Here is a 22200-nt window from a genome sequence, read left to right as displayed (position 1 = left end):
ATGAAGTACATTGCTGCCTGTGAAGATTCTGCGATGTCTCTGAGGGATTCGATCAGACATCTTGCAGCAGGCAACTCAGCTCCTCCCACAGATAAGCCCCCTGCACTGGAGTCAGTGCAGTGCCAGTGAAGGGGGGTAATAGGTTACAGGCAGTGATCCAGAGACCCAAGGAGATCCTCAGCAGCTGACACTGCCAAAGAGCAGGGGCAAAGGGGCATGTTCACTAAGGCCAGTGAATTGGCACCTCAGAAACTAGGCAGGCTCAGGCACTGAGCTAACAGGAAGATAAAGAAGTTTCACAAGTTCACACAGTGAAACGGTGATCATGAACATTGCAGCAATTGTGCGCTTATCGAAAATTGGCGCAGTTGCGTGACTGACGTTCGCCCACCGAGCAGCAATGTCTGCTGATTACTGTTTGCGCTCTACCGCATTTTTTTGTATCTCCTACCCTGCAGCGTTTAGGGAGCAGGACCAATTGGAAAAAGAAGGGAATTGACTACAGGAATGCTGCCCTGCAAGGTCATGCAGAGCCTCAGCAAGCATCCTTTGTTACAGCAAAAATCTTGGGATTTCAGTCACATTCAAAGCTACATTACACACATCTGAATTAACCAGGACTTCTAAAGGCTAGGGAGTGTGCCTGTGGCTAAATTGACTGGAGGGACTTTCAGGGGACACCTCTATTAATCCAGGATTAATAGCACTGACCTGGCTGGTCTCCGGAGCTGTATAGTTTTGGGATGGTGGCATGTCGGATTTTGATGACAAAAAATGCCTGGTGTCCGTCTGTCTCGAGCTGCACTGCAAGATGTAAAACACACACACTGAGAGCGGCAGCAGTTAACACGTGAAACACCGGACAGCTGCGCCACAGGCCTCGTGGCCAGCCAGCTCTGACAACGCACACGGTGCCCACCCTAACTCTCACCCATCCAAGCTATTTTGTTTTACACAATAAAAGCAGCCTTCACGCTTGCTCCTTGACGCTAGGGTGGGAAAGGAGAGGTGGTCAGGGGTCCCATGAATCTGGCCGCCTCCATTTCCAGCCAAAAGTAGGGACTTGCCTTGTTTGAATCTGTACTATTCAACTGTCGGAGGCATCTCAATCCCATCTTTGGACCATGAGGGGTCAGTGGTGGGAGGCCCAAGAGATATGTACCGATGCACCCAACTGTCAGTCCATATCCTAGGGATAAACAAATAAGTTCAAGCCCCCCCCCCATCACCAGGAAGTGATCTTTCTTACACATTCAATCTGAGAGCTCAGCAGATAATCAAACCTGTAGAGAGTAGAGGACACAGCCCTCCCCACCAGTATCCACAGGAGGCACTTCCTCAAGAAGGCAACATCTTTCTGGGTCACACCCTCTTCTTGCTGCTGCCATTGGACAGGAGGTACAGAAGATTCACACCACCAGGTTCAAGAATAGCTACTTCCCTTCAACCATCAGGTTTTTGAACCGACCTGCACAACCCTGGCACTACCTCAGTAACAGAACACTATGGACCTCCTCTTGCTATGTGCCTCTGATTGTGTCTTTTTCCTTCCACTGTCTTGCTTTTGCACAGTCGTTTACTCACTGTGTAGTATAATTTATGTACAATTTAAGAATAACGTGTTCTGTGTCTTTTGTCATACCTACGTGCTATGATGCTGCTGCAAGCAAGTTTTTCATTGTATCTGTAACTCACCATACTGGTGCACATGATAATAAAGTTAACTCGAACCTGGCTCCTCACTCAGCTGCAACACTGATACATTTGTAATGTCCTTAGCTCAACTTTATGCAGAAGGTCTCCAAAGCATCCCAGGAAAATGGCTAAAACTGGTTTTGAGTTCTGTCATTTGGGCTGTGTAAGTATTTATTTTGGCATGCATGTGAGGGTTGGGGGGATTGTGGGTAAGAAGATGGTGGCCCTCATGTACTGAACTTGAACGGAGAAAGTAAAGTTGTTTAAATGAAATAAAATCTTGTCTTTGTTGTTTGGGCATTAACAGTGATAACAAAGGATGGTTTCCAATTATAGGATCACGCCGGCATTTGACCAGAGCAAGCCTTACGAAAGCTGGAAAAATGAAATTGGAATATGGACTCATGTTACCGAGCTCAAGAAGAAGAAACAGGCCCTTGTAGCTGAGCTGTAAATTTTGAGAAGAGCAAGAGAGACCCGGATGGGAATTTCGGTGGAGGACTTGAACAAAGATGATGGTAACAAAGAAGATGCTAATAAATAAATTTGACTCAGTTTTTCATCAGAGCTTGAGAGGATTCGCGGGCTTTTTCAGTTTTTTAAACGGCCAACCAATTGGGAGCGGAGGAGCTGAAGACAGCCGGTCAGCTAGCACACTATAAAAGAAGTTTCGTCTAGCAGAGCGGCCATCGTCGGAGTGGACTGAGTCAGAATGGGACGGCTTTGGCTCACAGGCTTTGCCGTGAACAGGCAGAGGCGAGGGTAGGTTCCGGTAAGAAGTTGTTGTTTTTTTCTCATTCGATTTCTTTTTTAAACCAGTAAGTTTAGAGAGAATGTCAGGCAGAATGTTGGAATGCTCCTCTTGCAGGATGTGGGAAGTCAGGGAGACCTCCAGTCTCCCTGACAACTACACCTGCAGGAAGTGCATCCAGCTGCAGCTCCTAACAAACCGCGTTAGGGAACTGGAGCAGGAGCTGGATGACCTCCAGATCATTCGGGAGAATGAGGTGATTATAGATAGTAGCTTCAGAGAGGTAGCTACACCAAAGGAGCAGGACACAGGTAATTGGGTTACCGTCAGGCAAGGGAAGAGGAAAGGGCAGGCAGAGCAGGGCTCCCCTGTGGCCATTCCCCTCAACAACAAGTATACCGATTTGGATACTGTTGGGGGAAATGGCTTACCTGGGACAAGCTGCGGCAGCCAAATCTCTGGCACTGAGTCTGGTTCTGCAGTGCAGAAGGGAGGGTGGAAGAAGAGGAAAGCAATAGTGATAGGGGACTCGATAGTTAGAGGTACAGACAGGAGGTTCTGTGGTCGTGACAAAGATTCCCAGATGGTTTGTTGCCTCCTGGGTGCCAGGGTCAGGGATGTCTCTGATCGCGTGCACAGCATTCTGAAGTGGGAGGGTGATCAGCCAGATGTCATGGTACACATCGGTACCAATGACGTAGGAAGAAAGAGGGAGGAGGTCCTGAGAGTGATTATAGAGAGCTTGGTAGGAAGGTAAAAAGCAGGACCTCGAGAGTGGTAATCTCAGGATTGCTGCCTGTGCCACGTGCCAGTGAGGGTAAGAGTAGGATGCTCTGGAGGATGAACACGTGGCTGAGGAACTGGTGTAGGGGGCAGAGTTTCAGAATTTTGGATCATTGGGACCTCTTCTGGGGCAGTGGGACCTGTACAAGAGAGATGGGTTACACCTGGACTACAGGAGGACCATTATCCTTGCAGGGAGGTTTGCTAATGCTGTTGGGGAGGGTTTAAACTAGATTTCCAGGGGGATGGGAACCAGAGTGCCAGAGCAGATAGTGGAGCGGGGGTGAAAATAAATAATGTTAAAAGTTCATGCAAAGTCAGAAATAGAAGAGTTGTGTGTGGTGGTAATAATCTTCTGAGGTGTGTCTATTTCAATGCGAGGAGTATTGTGGGGAAGGCAGACGAGCTGAGGGCATAGATTGACACGTGGAATTATGACATTGTAGCCATTAGTGAAACTTGGCTACAGGAGGGGCAGGATTGGCAGCTTAATGTTCCAGGGTTCTGAAGTTTCAGACGTGATAGAGGCAGAGAGATGAAGGGTGGGGGGGGGGGGGGGGGGGAGTGGCATTGCTAGTCAGGGAAAATGTTACAGCAGTGCTCAGGCAGGACAGATTAGAGGACTTGTGTACCAAGGCCATTATGGGTAGAGCTGAGAAACAGGAAAGGTATGACCACATTAATGGGGTTGTATTATAGACCACCCAATAGTCAGCGAGAATTGGAGGAGCAAATCTGCAGAGAGATAGCAGACAACTGCAGGAAACATAAAGTTGTAATAGTAGGGGATTTAATTTTCCACATATTGATTGGAACTCCCATATTGTTAAAGATCTAGACGGGTTAGAGTTTGTAAAATGTGTTCAGGAAAGTTTTCTAAAACAATATATAGAGGAACCAACTAGAGAGGATGCAATATTAGATCTCCTATTAGGAAACGAGGTAGGGCAGGTGATGGGAGTGTGTGTAGGGGAAAACTTTGTGTCTAGTGATCATAACGCCATTAGTTTCAACTTGATCATGGATAAAGATAGATCTAGTCCTCGGGTTGAGGTACTAAACTAGAAAAAGGCCAAATTTGAAGAAATAAGAAAGGATCTAAAAAGCATGGATTGGGACAGGTTGTTCACTGGCAAGGATGTGATTGGTCAGCGGGAGGTCTTCAAAGGAGAAATTTTGAGAGTGCAGAGTTTGTATGTTCCTGTCAGGGTTAAAGGCAAAGTGAATAAGAATAAGGAACCTTGGTTCTCTAGGAATATTGGAAATCTGATAAAGAAGAAGAGAGCGATGTATGACAGGTATAGGCAACAAGGAGCAAATAAGATGCTTGAGGAGTATAAAAAGTGCAAGAAAATACTTAAGAAAGAAATCAGGAGGGCTAAAAGATGACATGAGGTTGCTTTGGCAGTCAAGGTGAAGGATAATCCTAAGAGCTTCTCCAGGTATATTAAGAGCAAAAGGATAGTAAGTGATAAAATTGGTCCTCTTGAAGATCAGAGTGGTCGGCTATGTATGGAAACAAAAGAAATGGGGGAGATCTTAAATGGGTTTTTTATGTCTGTATTTACTAAGGAAACTGGCATGGAGTCTATGGAAATAAGGCAAACAAGTAGTGAGGTCATGGAACCTATACAGACTAAAGAGGAGGAGGAGCTTGCTGTCTTGAGGCAAATCAGAGTAGATAAATCCCCAGGACCTGACAGGGTATTCCCTTGGACCTTGAATGAGTCTAGTGTTGAAATTGCAGGGGCCCTGGCAGATATATTTAAAATGTCAGTATCTACGGGTGAGGTGCCGGAGGATTGGAGGATAGCTCATGTTGTTCCGTTGTTTAAAAAAGGCTCAAAAGGTAATCCGGAAAATTATAGGCCGGTAAGTTTAACGTCAGTAGTAGGTAAATTATTGGAAGGAGTACTAAGAGATAGGATCTACAAGTATTTGGATAGACAGGGACTTATTAGGGAGAGTCAGCATGGCTTTGTGTGTGGTAGGTCATGTTTAACCAATCTATTAGTTTTTCGAGTAGGTTACCAGGAAAGTGGATGAAGGGAAAGCAGTGGATGTTGATTACATGGATTTCAGTAAGGCCTTTGACAAGGTCCCACATGGGAGGTTAGTTAGGAAGATTCAGTTGCTAGGTATACGTGGTGAGGTAGTAAATTGGATTAGACATTGGCTCAATGGGAGAAGCCAGAGAGTGGTAGTGGAGGATTGCTTCTCTGAGTGGAGGCCTGTGACTAGTGGTGTGCCACAGGGATCAGTGCTGGGTCCATTGTTATTTGTCATCTATATCAATGATCTGGATGATAATGTGGTAAATTGGATCAGCAAATTTGCTGATGATACAAAGATTGGAGGTGTAGTGGACAGTGAGGAAGGTTTTCAAAGCTTGCAGAGGGATTTGGACCAGCTGGAAAAATGGGCTGACAAATGGCAGATGAAGTATAATACAGATAAGTGTGGGGTATTGCACTTTGGAAGGACAAACCAAGGTAGAACATACAAGATAAATGGTAGGACACTGAGGAGTGCAGTAGAACAGAGGGATCTGGGAATACAGATACACAATTCCCTAAAAGTGGCATCACAGGTAGATAGGGTCATAAAGAGAGCTTTTGGCACATTGGCCTTTATAAATCAAAGTATTGAGTATAAGAGTTGGAATGTTATGGTGAGGTTGTATAAGGCATTGGTGAGGCCGAATTTGGAGTATTGTGTACAGTTTTGGTCACCGAATTACAGGAAGGATATTAATAAGGTTGAAAGAGTGCAGAGAAGGTTTACAAGGATGTTGCCGGGACTTGAGAAACTGAGTTACAGAGAAAGGTTGAATAGGTTAGGACTTTATTCCCTGGAGCATAGAAAAATGAGGGGTGATTTGATAGAGGTGTATAGAATTATGATGGGTATAGATAGAGTGAATGCAAGCAGGCTTTTTCCACTGAGGCTAGGGGAGAAAAAAACCAGAGGACATGTGTTAAGGGTGAAGGGGAAAAAGTTTAAAGGTAACATTAGGAGGGGGCTTCTTCACACAGAGTAGTGGGAGTGTGGAATGAGCTGCCAGATGAAGTGGTAAATGCAGGCTTACTTTTAACATTTAAGAAAAACTTGGACAGGTACATGGATGAGAGGTGTATGGATGGATATGGTCCAGGTGCAGGTCAGTGGGACTGGGCAGAAAAATGGTTCGGCACAGCCAAGTAGGGCCAAAAGGCCTGTTTCTGTGCTGTAATGTTCTATTGTTCTAAAAGGCATATTCAGACTTTGACAAAATTTCCAGAGACAGTTCTAGAAATACAGCTGATTATATTATTGACTTTGAACAAAAGCACAGTCACATGCGTAAATACAAAATGGAACCTCCCGGCACTGTATTAGCTTTTAAATTGTTGGATACTGCAAGTCTAGACAAAAAAGACAGACAGCTAGTGTCAACTACATGCACAGAACTTACACTTACATCTATGAAACTGGCACTGAAGAGGATTTTTGGAGAAAAGGCCACCAAGACAACACTTGGAATTAGTTTGAGTCAGGAAACAGCATACTTCACTGAGCAGAAATGAGAGTATAACAAGTGGCGGTCCCAGAGTCACCAGACGAGGGTAACGTTACCTAGCACAAATCCATTAAACAAGTACAGAGGAAGATTGAAATGTGCGATTTGTCAAGTATTTACCATGAGAGAAGAAACTGTCCACATAGAACCAAACAAGTTAGGCTAACTGAAGAAAATAACAAATCTGAAGATGTAGAAGAGTGCATTGTTTGCAAAGGAATCATTTCCTACTGCAGAGGCATCTGAGGCAGAAATTTTGATGATAGAGTCTGTAGGATCTGTGTTATTGATACAGCATGCACGTACACAGTGTGTGGAGACAAATAGCTTGAAACCTATGTAAGTGAACTAAACCACAATCAAGTGCATAAACTGGTAAAAGGAAATGATTGCAGACTTCAGGAAGGTTCGGACAAACCACCCCGCTCTGTGAATACATGGCTCCTCCATAGAGAGTTAGGTGCTCCAAGATCCTGGGAATTCACATCACGGATGGCCTCAGCTGGTCTCTTAATATCACCTCCCTGAACAAGAAGGCACAGCAGCGCCTCCACTTCCTAAGAAGATTGAGGCAAGCAAGGTTCCAAACCCCCCACCTTAACTGTGTTTTACAGGAGCCCCATTTAGAGCATCCTGGCAAGTTGCATCTCCATCCATTCTGGGAACAGTCCAGCATTGGATCGGAAGTCCCTACAAAGGACTGTGAGAATGACCGAGAGAATCATGGGGGTCTCCCTACCATTCACCAGGGGTATTTATCAGGAGCACTGCGTATGCAGGGCCCCTAGTATTATTAAGGATCCCACCCATCCATCCAGCATCTTTGACTTTCTACCATCAGGCAGGAGACTATGATGCATTAAAGCAAGAACGGTCAGGATGAGAAGCAATTCCTTCCCCCAGGTCATGAGACTTCTGAATTCCCGAGCAGATCGTATTCGATGTGTCACTGGTTAATCTGTTCCATACCTTATGATATTTAATATTAGTGCACTTTAGTTTGTTATTTATGTGTCATTCATCTCTAGACTTTATCGTTATCTTCATAAGTTATTGTGTGTTATGTGTTTTACACCCTGGTTTGAAGAAACATCTTGTTTCTATATATATTATATACATGTATGTAGTTAAATGACAATAAGCCTCTCTTGTCACTTGTTGCTTGAACACAGATGCACCCAGTTACAAAGCATTCAGATTTGGAGTTGGGAAGATTATATTATTCTACCAAAAGAGTGAAAATTCCCACAAAAATAGGGCAGACAAAATGTTACCTTGAAACGGAGGTGGTACCAATGAACATTCCATTACTTCCCTAAAGAGAGAAGCACTGGGTATGGAGAAGGACCAAACAACAATGCTTCAACAGCCGGTGTCTCTTGAGCTGACCAGCTCTGGACAGTACCGTGTGAACAGTCTAGATCAGGGGTGTCAAACTCATTTTAGGTCACGGGCCGGATTGAGCAAAATGCAGCTTCATGCGGGCCGGATCAGTCGGACGCGTGCGAACGCAGCTTTCGTTGCCTCCGTTTTTTCAGCCTGCTCTCATGTGTCTCAGTCTCTGCTATAACTACAAAGTGTTTCACTTTACAAATTCCGTTTCTTATGAAGAAGACTGCTGAGCTAGACTGCCGAATAAACACTAAAAACCCTGAAAACCTGGTACCTGAATAAACTCAGCATTAGCCATATCATACACCATAGGCGCTTCGATTACTGGGGCCAGCTTTAATAGTAATGAGATATTATCTCGCGGGCCAAAGATAATTCCACCACGGGCCAGATTTGGCCTGCGGGCCTTGAGTTTGACATATATGGTCTAGATAAAGAATGGATGTGAGAATGGAGTACTAATTGTCACAGAGAACATGACCCTAGATGAGAAAGCGGTTTGGACACAGACTTCAGAAACTGCCCAGGAGTTCAGGAAACAAAGATGCAGATTACTTTTCCATTCTAGAGCGGATAATTGACAGCTCCAGACGTTTGAAAAGCCCAAGCCCAAGCCTGTGGTTGGCCTGCCACCAGCATCTGAATGCAATGGAACAGTAGCTGTAGACCTACATGAACTGGAGCAAGGAGCGTGGTATCTCCACAACATTGAAGAGTTTGCACTGTAAACACAGAGACCCTCAGAGATTGTAAAAAACTTCATCCATCCCTGGATAAGTGTGCATAGCCCACCACTTAAAACATTCAGTGATAATTGTGGCAAATCTAATAATGACGAATTCAAAGATATGGTGGAGAATTTTAACATCGAAACACAGACAACAGTGGCATACAGTCCTTGGAATAATGGATTTCTGGAGCGACACAATCAAACACTTACTGAAATAATGCCGAAAGTAAAGGAAAGCAATGGCTGTGATGGGAGTATGGCCCTGGACTGGGCCCTTATGGTGAAGAATACCATGTACAATGTACACAGCTATAGCCCGTATCAATGTGTTCGGCCAGAATCCAACCCTTCACTCTGTACTGGTTGACAGGCCACCTGCTCTAGAGGGCACTATAAGGAGTGAATAGTTTGCAAAACATATTTCAGCACTGCAGATGAGAAATATGAGACAGGGGATAAAGTGTATTACAAAAGAGCAGAGTGACAGAATGGAAAGGTCTCGGAGTTGTCGTTGGTCAGGGTAGAGTTGTGGTATTCATGAGACATGGAGGTACATATGTGAGAGTGCACCATTCCAGATTACTGAAAGCACTAACTAAAGACGATCGGAACTCCATGGAGAATGTCACAAAAATGAAAAGCACTTACCAAATCGAGTGTCACATAGCACAGACAGTGCTGAGGAGAATGTAGCTGAGGACCCAACAGAGATGCTCAACAGAGCCACAGAGAGTGCAGTTGGGGACTCTACAAACTTGCTTGAACAGAAATCGTAACAAGTGCAAAGACAACATGGAAGTTTCAGGCTTAAAACAGGACAAAGAGGGTGTTGTAGTCCAAGACACTGGCATCTCATACAAAGCTGAAGCCTTCGGATGAGCAGGCAAAGCCACTGGGAGAAACAAAAGTTGGTACAACTTGAATTACCTAGAACCAGCCACGGTCGCTGGCACTGCAGGGTCAGTCGACATGTCAGTGGAGACAGACTTCATATTGAACCAAGTATAGATCGGGCTGGACCATCTGAGAAATGTCAAGATGAAGATGTCCTAGTAACTAAGGAGGTGTCATTTGAATCTGCAAAACAGGATGAAGTTAGTTGTTGGAGAAATAATGGAGAATTTGAGGAAATCAGAGACATTGGTCAAAAGACAAGATGGGTATGCACCCTGAAATAGACCCCAACTGGAATTAAACCAAAAGCATGCCTTGTGGCTAGAGGTTTTGAGAAACTGAACATAGGAGAACTCCAAAAAGACTCACCAATATGTGCATCAGAGTCTCTCCGACTGCTTTGCTCAGTGATACATCAAAAGCATTGGCAACCCCATTTCATGGACATAAAATCTACACTCTTACAGGGAATGGAGCTGTCACGTGACATTTACATTCAACCCCTGCATGAAGCCAAAAGTGATGGAACACTGTGGAAACTCGCAAAGTGTGTGTATGGTCTAGCAACTGCATTGCTCTACTGGTATAAAAAGATCAAGGAAATAATGTTGAAAACAGTTGGAAAGATGTCACAAGTGGATGCAGCTGTTTTTTACTAGCAAAATTCAGAATGTCATGTGATTGGAGTACTTGCCGGTCATGTAGATGACTTCACACGAGGAGCTCACAAAACTTTGCCACAACAGTCATCCCTCAGCTAAAGCCAGCCTTTCAGGCTGGACAGGGGGAACATGACAGATTCTGCCCTGTAGGTGCTGGCGGGACAGTACAACTGCACCAAGAAAGCTGCATCAGGAATCTTCAGGCAATCCGCATGGAATCCTCAGGTGCCACACAGCGGCATGCGCCCCTCAGTGAAGCTGAAGCTGAGCAACTCAGCTCAAAGATAGTTCAGATACTATGGGTAGCAAGGCAGAGCAGACCTGACATCATGTATGATGTCTGCAGCTCGGCATCCAGCACAAAAAATGCCGCAGTACGAACCTCACATGAGGCAAACAAGATAGTGCACAGAATTCAATCTGAAAAAGTAGGCTTGCAGTTTCAACAGCTTGGAAAAGATGACTCACTGAGGCTCGTTGTCTTCAGTGATACCACACTTGGAAATCTTCCTGATGAAGGGACTCAAGGGGGCATTTTATTGTACCGATGGGAGAAGAGGAAAGATTTTCACCTCTCTATTGGCAATCAAAGGATCCGAAGAGTTGTACGTAGTACACTGGCAGGAGAAACTTTTGCAATGTCTGATGGTGTTGACAATGCTGTTTATCTGGCCACACTCTATTCTGAGCTTGTCCATGCTGACCCAAAGACGAACAGTCTACAAATAACTTGTGTCACAGACAACTGCTCTCTGGTTGATGCCATCAAATCCACCAAGTCAGTTACAGAGAAGAGGCTTTGTCTAGAGATAAGCAGCATCATGGAACTCATCCAGGCACAGAAAGTTCATCACGTGCTGTGGTTAACTACAAAGGAACAACTAGCTGACTGGCTCACAAAGAAGGGAGCTCCAGCTCTTCTGCTGCTGAAGGCACTTAGTGATGACATTTGGTACCTTAAGAACTGTATCAACATCAAAGGTTAGAACTAATTCCCATATCCTAATGGACATTTCAATTGATAGCGTTTTTATTTTCTAATATATACAAAAAAAGGATAAGAAATTGTTGAGTTCTGTTCAATTGGGCTGTGTAAGAACTCAGTTGGGATTTGCACTTTCCCAGTTCTGGGCATGCCTGCGAGGGGCGGTGGGGGGTGGGGGGGGATTGTGGGTAAGAAGTGAACTTGAACGGAGAAAGTAAAGTTGTTGAAATGAAATAAATTCTTGTCTTTGTCATTTGAGCCTCAACAATGGCTGTGTCACCACGATGTCTAAGGACCTTCAGCACTAGCTACACATATTCCCAAAAGAATATCAGGATAGTCACCATTTTTGAAACACCAAGGCCTAGAAATTACTTCACACAGCTACACTGAGAGCAGAGTTGTATCAGCAAGTCATAATGAACAACACTGTGCTCCATGTTTGTTATTTTGGCGCTGGGTGGAAAATCTGACTTTTCAGCGGGATTTTCATTTGCATTAGTGTGAAACTCCCCCTCCCCAAATAATGTCAACATCGTAGAGCACTCAAAATACATGTCCAGCATGATTTTTAACCTTACTGGTCTAAAACCGACAGTCCTTATTGACTGAGATTCAGATCTATTTATCACATGTACATCGAGACCAGTTGTTTGCACACTCAAGGGTGTGCTGGAGTTAGCCTGCAAGTGTCACCAAAAAAGCATGCTCACAATGCTCGGCAGAAGAAGACAGAACACAACAAAACAGAACATACTGAACGGCAAAGCAACAACAGCAAAGCAAGCCCTGTTCCTCCCTCCTAAAGCACATACACACACACACACACTCACATACATAATCCTCGAACTCCAGAGTCTGCTTCAGCCCCCAGCCTCTGCTAGGCCTCTGCACGGATTTGCAGACACTAGGCCTTCAGCCTCCAGCCTCTGCTAGGCCTCTGCACGGGTTTGCAGACACTAGGCCTTCAGCTTCCAGCCTCTGCTAGGCCTCTGCACGGGTTTGCAGACACTAGGCCTTCAGCTTCTTCAGGGGACTTGCAGAAATTTACAGACTCAGGACTCCGAGCACTGGGCATCGACTTCTGGACTTTGATTGACCTTCGGGCTTCAATCTGGACTTCTGATCGACCTTTGAGCTTCCCAGAACAATCAAATTTTATTCACCCCCATGTTCCCCTGCATTCGCATGTGCCCAGGCTGCCATGCCCCTGAAGTTCTGCACCACTCCCAGCTTCCTGACCTCAGGAGCATTCCAGGCTGTTGCTGATCTCTGCCACCTCTCACCCTTTGCTGCATTAGGGTGGTCTCCAAACTCCACCCTCAAGGAGAAAACACTTCATCCCTTCCCCTCCAGTCCCCAATAGCATGCATTACTGGTGGCTGTGGTACGTGCACGAGTATGTGTCAAAAATCCATCAGTACAGTCCAGCACCAAAGACCCAAGTAAGTCAGACTATTGGAGTTTTACTGCAGCTTAATTTAAATTTAAAAATAAGCCATACTTTACAGTTTTAACTTCCCACAAATAGTTTCACATGAGTGCCGATATAAAGCAACAACACCAACAATTACACTTAGTTATATGGAGCTTTAAAGCAACAAAATGATCCAAGCATAATATAACAAAAAAGGGCACTAAGTTAAAGGAGACCTATCAAGAGATAGGATTTGAGCAGAGTCTTGAGGGAAGAATGAGATTGAGGGAAGGGAGTCCAGAGTTGAAGGGACACATAGAAAGGTGCACATAATGCACATAATGCAAAAGCAAGTCTCTTAACACTATATCTGGGTTCACACATGCACTCTATTGCACAAACTGAAAACAGAGAGAAGCGAGAGAAATGTGTCAAATGTGTGGAAAACTGACTTTTAAATATGAGGAGAGATTAGGAATCAGAATTAGGATTAGGTTTATTATCACCGGCATATGTGGTGAAATTTGTTGCCTTTGTGGCAACAGTGCAATGCAATACATAATAATAGAGAAAAACTATGAATTACAGTGAGTAGATAGATATTAAATAGTTTAATTAAATTAGTGCAAAATGGAAATAAAAGTAGTGCTCATGGGTTCAATGTCCATTCAGAAATCGGATGGTAGAGGGGAAGAAGCTGTTCCAGAATCGCTGAGTGTGTGCCTTTAGGCTCCTGTACCTCCTCCCTGATGGTAGCAATGAGAAGAGGGCATGTCCTGGGTGATGGGGGTCCTTAATCATGGACACTGCCTTTTTGAGGCATCGCTCCTTGAAGACGTCCTGGATACTACAGAGGTTAGTACCCATGATGGAGCTGACTAATTTTACAATTTTCTGCAGTTTATTTTGATTCTGTGCAGTGGGCACCCCCACCCCCCACCCCCTCACCGCCTCTCTATTCCAGACGGTGATGTTAGGAACAGCAACTAACATCTGTAAGGAGGAAGGAAACGATGCAGGATTTCGACCCAAAACACTGATTGTCCCTTCCCTTCCACAAATGCTGCTCGACCCGCTGAATTTCAATTCCTGCTGAATTGAAACAACTACTGGAATTTACCTCTTAATACACTGCAAAAGTACTAAAGTACTAATACGCCAGCCCTGGGAAGTTTGGGTGGACTGAGAGCAACTAAAATTGTTTCCAGTAAGAAATGTCTCCACATTGAAGAGGGAGAGTCCAAGCACCAAAATGACAGTCATTGATAAATCCAGTGGGAGGCTTTGGAGAAATTCCCTTGATGATGAGAATCTCCATCACAATGCATAACTGGGCTAAATGGCATGGATGTAGTCATTTGGAGAAGTACAAGAGGGTGAATCAGTATGCTGAGTGGGTGGGATGAAAAGGATGGGAGGAGTTTGGCATGGATCAGTACAGAACAACTGGATAGAATGGCCTGTTTCTGTCCTACATAAGACATCTTTTCCCAAGGTTATTTTGATTGATTCAGTCAAATCTACCCTGCAACACAGATATCAAATTTAAAACAAAGTTCCATTATCTTAGATTCACTACCCAGAAAATCTTCACTTCCTGATTCATGTGCAATGATCAGCTAACTAACAGAAAATTCATCTAACTTCATAGCACATCCTTTCATCAGATAAACACTGCAGTCAGTGTGTAACTAATGGGATCATCACTGCTGGTTCACTACAGCTGCCAGATTAAGACCCTACTGCAGATTACAACAAAGTCAAGCAAGTTAGTTACAACATCCCCGATCTGTCTTACTCCCCACCTGTTCTTCCACCTCTACAGTATAGCTCATTACTTTCTTCCCATTTTCGGGTGGCTCTGCGTCCTAGCTACGCACCTGTGTCCGCTGTGTTGGGGTTGAAGACGGTGTTGGTGTAGGTGACGAACTGAAGCTGGCGATTCAGGTTGTCCACCTGAGAGCTCGAGAGGGACAGGTGCATCTGCCCAACACCTTCAATTGTCACGTCATCGACCTCAGCTGCCACGTCAAAAGTTCCCAAAGATGCTGTCAGGTTCACCTGTGAGAGACAAGAGGCTGAGTGAGTGGTGTGAAGGTTGGGGCAGAGGACAGCTGCACAGTCATGTGCTGCCTCAGGTTGTTAAGGTCACAGGAAACTAGGAGGAGGATTAGGCCAATTGGCCTCTTAAGCCTAACTGCCACTCAACAAACTGATTTACCCCAGACCCTTTCCTGAGCAAGTTTCCTAGAGACCTCAATTCCCCAGTTTTCAAAAATGTGTCTCCATAAGATGAACCAGTACATATCGGACTAGAATTGTCCTCTTCGCTATTCAATTGTGACATTTTCTTTTCAACCCCATTCTCCTGCCTTCTCCCCATAATCCTTAAACCCCTTACCAATCAAAAACCTATCAACTGCTACATTAAATATGTCAATGACTTGGCCTCCACAGCTGTGTGTAGCAATGAGTTTCACAGGTTCACCATCCTCTGGCTGAGGAAATTCCTCTGCATCTCAGTTTTAAAGGGACATCCCTTTATTCCAAAACTGTGCCTCAGATCTTAGACTCTCCTACTAATGGAAACACCCTCTCCACATTCACTCTATCCAGGCCTTTCAGTATCTGGTAGGTTTCAGTGAGATCCCCCCTCACCCTTCTGAACTCCATTGAGTACAGGCCCTGATGCATTAGATACTCCTCATACGTTAAGCCTTTCACTCCCAAGATTATTCTTGTAAACCTCTTCTGCACCTTTTCCATGGCCACACATCTTTCTTTAAATATGGATACAGATCTCCCTTCTCTTTAAACCCCCAATAATTTGGCCTCCACAATCTACTGGGGCAGAAAATTCCGGAAATTCACTTCCCTCTGCAAGAAGAAATTCCGATGCAACTGAGTTTTAATGTCCACCCTTTATGTTGTATTATATCCTCTTATTAGAACCTCTCGCACAAGTGGGAGCATTTCAACATCTACCTGTCAAGCCCCTCAGCAAAGATCACCCCTCATTCTCCTGGACTCCATATAATACAGATCTAATTATATTAACTGCTGATGACTGGACAACCCTCTCATCCTAACAATTAGCCAGGTGACTCTCGCCGGGACTGCCACCAATCCCAGTATTATCTGTCTTTAAATCAGGGGAACTAAACAGGTCATTGCCTTCAGGAAGGGAGTGGTGCACATGTTCCTGTCTACGTCAACGATGTTGAGGTTAACAGGGTCGAGAGCTTCAAGTTCCTAGGAATGAATATCACCAATAGCCTGTCCTGGTCCAACTATATTGATATCACAGCCAAGAAAGATCGCCAACACCCCTACTTCCTCAAGAGACTAAAGAAATCTGGCATGTCCCCATTGACCCTCGCAATTTTTTTATTGATCCAGCATACTGTTTTGGGGATACAATCTACCAGGGAGAAGCCATAGTGAGCAAGTCTCTGGCGCTGAGTCTCTAGGACAATTCAAGAGTTATTGAACATGTCGGCCAATGCAGTCACTTAGAAACTGCTGGAGTTTTGGGAGCAAAATGCCATTGCTTGATTTGTACAAGCTGAGGCCCAATTCACTCTATGGGAAATCACCACCAACAACACCAAATTCTACTACATGGTAGTATCACTCAGCAATTCCACAGCCGCGAGAGTGATGAGTCTGCTTCAATACCCACCTGAACACATTGAACATCGATCACTGGAAGCTCACCTTTTACAGACATTTGGACTATTGGAGTCTGAGCACACTATACAGTTGCTCTCCTTATCCGGTTTTGGCGATGCTAGGCCTTCAGATCTAACGGACCACATGCTGTGTCTCCTGGGAAATTACCATTCTTGTTTTATTTTTAAAGAACTCTTCATGCAGCAAACGCCTGATCAAGTTCACATCACCCTCACTAATGCACCCGTGAAGAACTATAGGGAGCTTGTTAAAATGGCTAATAGTCGACACTCAGTTAGGCAGTGGTACATCATTCCTCCTTTCTCTATCTCAATAAGCCTGGTCAGCAAGGCCCTCAACATAAGGATGCCCGCAGCTGCAAAACAGACAACAGGCCTGTGCTTTTACCACACTCACTTTGGTACGAATGCTAAGAATCGCATAAATCGGAATTTAGGTACAAATCGCCTATTGATGAGAAGGTAAGGAGCGATGGACCCTCGCTGGAGGCTGCCAATGGCAGCAGGATCCAGACTTACAGGACTCGACGGGTGATGCTCTGCTTCAGTGGGAGGTGTTACACATGGGACCTTGTCCTGGCTACGGTGGCTAGATCTCTGCTCAGTGCAGATTTCCTGTGTGCCCAAGGACTGTCAGATAGATAGATAGATAGATAGATACTTTATTCATCCCCATGGGGAAATTCAACTTTTTTTTTCCAATGTCCCATACACTTGTTGTAGCAAAACTAATTACATACAATACTTAACTCAGTAAAAAATATGATATGCATCTAAATCACTATCTCAAAAAGCATTAATAATAGCTTTTAAAAAGTTCTTAAGTCCTGGCGGTTGAATTGTAAAGCCTAATGGCATTGGGGAGTATTGACCTCTTCATCCTGTCAGTTGATCTTAAGAACTACCAGCTTGTGGATATCAAGGATGTTGGGTCATTAACCTGCTCCCCCAGTAAGTTCCTTCTTTCCTTCTTCAGCCGGCAGCTCCGCGCAGCCCCCCCACCAAAAGGAAGTACAGAATGTTTGACTGTGAGCTTCTCGGTCTCTATCTACCTGTCCGCCATTCTCGTTTTCTCTTAGAGGGTCGCCATTTCACAGCGTTCATTGACCAAAAACCCCTCGTGCACAGATTGGCCAAAATATCAGAGCCTTGGTCTACACGGCAGCAACGCCACCTGGCCTACACATCGTAGTTCACAACTGATATACAACATATCAAGGGGAAGAATAATGCCCTGGCTGATTGTCTCTCACAGCCAGCCGCTGAGGCCGTACACATAGAGGTTGACTATACCAGCATGGCAGCCAACCAAATTACTGACCCAGAGGTCCAGGCTTACTGAACAGCAGCCATGGGCCTGCTGACATTAAGTTCAGGGAAGCTGGGGTCTCTCCAGTGCAATGTCTCAACCGGTCGCCCTCACCCCATTGTCCCCACAAACTGGAGATGCACTGTTTTCAACTCCATATATGACCTCTCACATCCGGGCTCTAAAAAGCTAGTTGCATTAAAGTTTGTTTGGCACGGCCTCAGAAAGGGCGTGTGTGATTGGACTGCAGCTTGTGTGGAGTGCCAACGGGAAAAAATTAACCACCACGTTCAGGCATGGCTTCATGCACTATGATGGATTATACCACCAGGTGACCAGGTTACTCTAGCATCAACGATGGATGCAGACGTGGCTCGGGTGTTCATCAGCACCTGGGTTGCTTGTTTTGGCACCACACCTAATACTTCTTCTGACCACTGTCCCCAATTTATTTCAGACTTCTGGGCTGCGGTGCCCCAGAACCTCAGCATTAGGCTACATCACACCACAGTCCAATGGCCTATGCGAGTGGCTTCACTGCTCCTTAAAGGCTGCACTGAGGGCTTCCGTGCACCGATGAGTGTTGGCGTGTTCATCTCCCATGAGACCTGCTCAAAACAGCTCCAAATGAGGACTCGCAGATGTCCATGGCTGATTTGGTATATGGGCAGCCGTTATGACTGCCAGGTGATTTCATTCCTGATGCCATGACCACCTGGTCGGCCTCTCAACAGCGTTCCACCCTCCTCAGTAAATTCAGTTCCTTTTCACCTATTCCTACCTCACATCATGGAGTACAGCACTCTTGGGTTCCTGGTGAGCTACATTCTGCCTCGTTTGTTCTCATCCACCATGATGCACACCAACATCCCCTTCGGCCCCCTTACAATGGCCCCATCCGCAATTTGGAATAGAGAGAAAAGACTTTTATCATAGATAAGAGGGGTAAATCTGAACATATTTCAGTAGATCAAATTAAACCGGCACGCCAAGATTTGGAGTATTCCACTACCCTGCCCCTGGTGTCACAACATGACCAAGAGCGTGTCAACACACCTCTAGATGAGCCAGAGGCACCTGTGGTTTCTCCACCCAGGGTACAGGCTCCAGACAGGGAGGCTCCAGAACAGGCAGGCTTCAGACAGGCTCACATTGCTGGTTTTAGTGAATTCTGGAGGGGAGGCCTGTGTAGGGCATCGTAATTGGGAAAAAATGTACATAATTCACAACCATTGACATTGAGTTGGGGTTTTGCTTTACGAAGCTGGTCTGACATGATGACGTTGTTACGTAAGATGCTTAAGTTTTGGAGTTCATTAAACCACGTTAGGGGTTTCATCAAACATAAAACATCTCACTTCATTTTATTTGCGAAAACCTACACCACCACCACCCTGCACATTTTCTGCAAACTTACTATCCCACTTCTTCGTCAAAGTCACTTAGAAAATCTCAAAGAGGAAGGGTCCCAGATCAGATCTTTGCAGAACACCATGAGTTACCAACCCAGTTGACTGCCCAGGGAAGCCTCTGATCCAGCTAATCCTTTGCATTTTGATTACAGAGAGCAGTTTAACCTAGGAAGTGACCCACAAGTGGGCTGTGGCCCTGAGAGAGCTGCTCTAAGGTTGCAGGTCTCCTGTTATGTCCAGCACTAGATCACTTCTGTTATGCACTAACAGAAGCAGCCCAGACAATGAGAGGAACAAGCAGGGGAGGAAGGGAGAGAGAGGGAGAGGGAGGGAGAGGGAGAGAGAGGGAAAGAGAGAGAGAGAGAGAGAGAGAGAGAGAGAGAGAGAGAGAGAGAGAGAGAGAGAGGGGGGAGAGAGAGAGAGAGAGAGAGATACAAAATACAGAACAAGATCTCTCTCTCATTCATAAAAATAGACTCACCAAAAGAAAAACAAAATAGCCACAGAGCAACCACTCCAGCCCCCAGCACACCGCTGCATCCTTGATCCCTCAAGCCTGATTTAAACACATTCAGAGAAAGGAGTTTGAGCACAAATTTTTGCACAGGACACAGAGTTATGTTTCTAATATTGATTTGGCAGAGAACTCACCTTTACATTTCCTGTTTACTGTTATTGGGCTATAAATTTGCTAAGTATGCCTATAGGAAAAGGAATCTTATGCTTATATGTGGTGGCATGCACTGCATGCTCTCTGAGAATGAATTTTACTTTGAACTTTGAAATTACCAGGGCCACTTGCTGAACTTAGACAATATTTCGCCATACTGGCTGGCTGACTGTTGGAAGCTAAGATTCAAATTCAGGATTCAGCTAAGAATACTCAACGATCCACTGTACACCCAGTTTTCATTTTCATTTGTACTGACAAGACACCCAGCCTATGAAATCACCCTGGGGTTGAAACTGATTGTAGCTCTGGCAACCCTGTTCAGGTGCAGAGAAAGATCCCACATCTAGTTCATGATTTTCCAGTTTTAATGACTCCACTACTGGTGAGACCCAAAAGCTGTGGGATTCCCTCCTTGAACCTATCCAGCTCTCCTCAGGTAACATACACAGGCTCCTGGGATTTGGAGAGAGAGGCACAGAGAACAGACACAGGGAGGTGATGTGGAACCTGCACAAACACTGACTCGGACACAACTGGAGGACTGCGTCCATTTCTGGTCACCACACTTTAGGAAGGATGTGAGGATGCCAGAAAGAGGCAGAAACGACCTACTGGAATGGTTCTGGGGACGAGGGGACCCAGCTGTAGCTGGGCTTGTTCCCCCTGGAGCAAAGGAGATTGAGGGGAGATATTGTGGAGGTGGACAAGGTCATGAGGGGTTCAGATAGGGTTATGGGGGGGTGATGTTCCCATTAGTGAAGAGGTCAAGGACTGGGGACACTGAATAAGCATTTTGTGCTAAAGTTAAGGGGGGGGGTGAAAAGTGAGGAAAACCTCTTCACCCAGAGAGTGGTGATGATCTGGGACTCAGAGTCTGTGGGGGGTGGAGTTTTGTACTGAAGATACGGGGGGGGGGGGGGAACGGTGAGGAAAACCTCTTCACCCAGAGAGTGGTGATGATCTGGGACTCAGTGTCTGTGGAGGTGGAGTTTTGTACTGAAGATACAGGGGAACGGTGAGGAAAACCTCTTCACTCAGAGAGTGGTGATGATCTGGGACTCAGTGTCTGTAGGGGTGGAGTTTTGTACTGAAGATACAGGGGAACGGTGAGGAAAACCTCTTCACCCAGAGAGCAGTGACGATCTGGGACTCAGTGTCTGTAGGGGTGGAGTTTTGTACTGAAGATACAGGGGAACGGTGAGGAAAACCTCTTCACCCAGAGAGCGGTGACGATCTGGGACTCAGTGTCTGTAGGGGTGGAGTTATTGAGGGGATTGGCCACAGCTGTACTCTGCACTGGATGTGCATTTCCCTTCCTTCTCCTGACAGTCACTCCTGCAACCTAGGTGTGACTACCTCCCTGTAGCCCCTGTCTGTCACCTCCCTCATTCTCCCGTATGAGCTGAAGGTCATCGAGCTGCAGCTCCAGTTCCTTAATACATTCTCTGAGGAGCTGCAACTCGGTGCAGATCTGTTTATCTGGGAGGCTGGAGGTCTCCCAGACTTCCCACATCCCACACACAGTACAGAACATTGCCACTGGAACTAAACTACTATGTCCTAACAGATGAGGAATGAACAAATAAGAACAGAGAGGGAGTAACTTACCAGATTCTTTACCTCACCCAAGCCCGATTTCGCCTAAGCCTGTTAAGCCAAAGCCACTCTAAACACTGGCACGCTCCAAAAGGATGGCCGCTGTGCTTGCACTTGAATTATTTTTATTGGCCCTTTCCAGTGCATCTCCCTAGCAGGTTGGTCGCTCCTCAACTCAGTGAAGACTGGCGCAAAGCTCTGCTTTTAAATCTTGAACACGGACCAGACTGAAAGGTAGCTCTTTTCACGCACTGCCTCTTGCAGGTTGGTCGCTTCTCAGCTCAGTGAAGACTGGCGCAAAGCTCTGCTTTTAAATCTTGATCGCCTTCCTGATTAAAACGTAACTCTTTATACACAGCCCCAGATCCACTGCAAGGAAAAGTAACAAAGGATAATGCCATAAGAGAAGTTATAGCTATCAGGAAAGACTGAATAGACTGAGACTCTTTCCTCAGGGGAGTGAACACTGAGAAGCATTAGGCCTATTAGAAGCCCAGTGACTGAGTTAAAGTTGGGTGTAGGGAAGATAGTTGCATTTTCTGGGATAGGTTATAAATATAAGATAGTTACTAATAAATCTAATAGGGAGTTGAACTGAAAGAGCAGTTTGCCTTTCATGACCTCAGGATGTTCCAAAGTGCTTCATAATC

At 45.3% G+C, this 22200-nt stretch overlaps 1 protein-coding gene across 7 annotated transcripts in view; it reads right to left on the bottom strand.

Moving 5' to 3' along the window:
* The window catches only part of b4galnt1b (beta-1,4-N-acetyl-galactosaminyl transferase 1b), a 129351-nt gene that overhangs the window by 18669 nt on the left and 88482 nt on the right, over positions 1 to 22200 (bottom strand). For 6 of the 7 annotated variants that reach the window (XM_073071141.1, XM_073071142.1, XM_073071140.1 and 3 more), the window contains 2 exons: positions 14749 to 14929; positions 712 to 804 (listed from right to left, as the gene is read on the bottom strand). In XM_073071141.1, coding sequence (XP_072927242.1) covers positions 712 to 804; positions 14749 to 14929 — 274 coding nt within the window. The remainder of the gene's footprint in view (positions 1 to 711; positions 805 to 14748; positions 14930 to 22200) is intronic. The other variant, XM_073071145.1, reaches the window with a different exon arrangement.

The sequence above is a fragment of the Hemitrygon akajei genome, chromosome 18 (assembly GCF_048418815.1).
Source record: "Hemitrygon akajei chromosome 18, sHemAka1.3, whole genome shotgun sequence".
In the NCBI taxonomy this organism is placed as follows: Eukaryota; Metazoa; Chordata; class Chondrichthyes; order Myliobatiformes; family Dasyatidae; genus Hemitrygon; species Hemitrygon akajei.
This window is presented reverse-complemented; position numbering and strand designations above follow the sequence as displayed.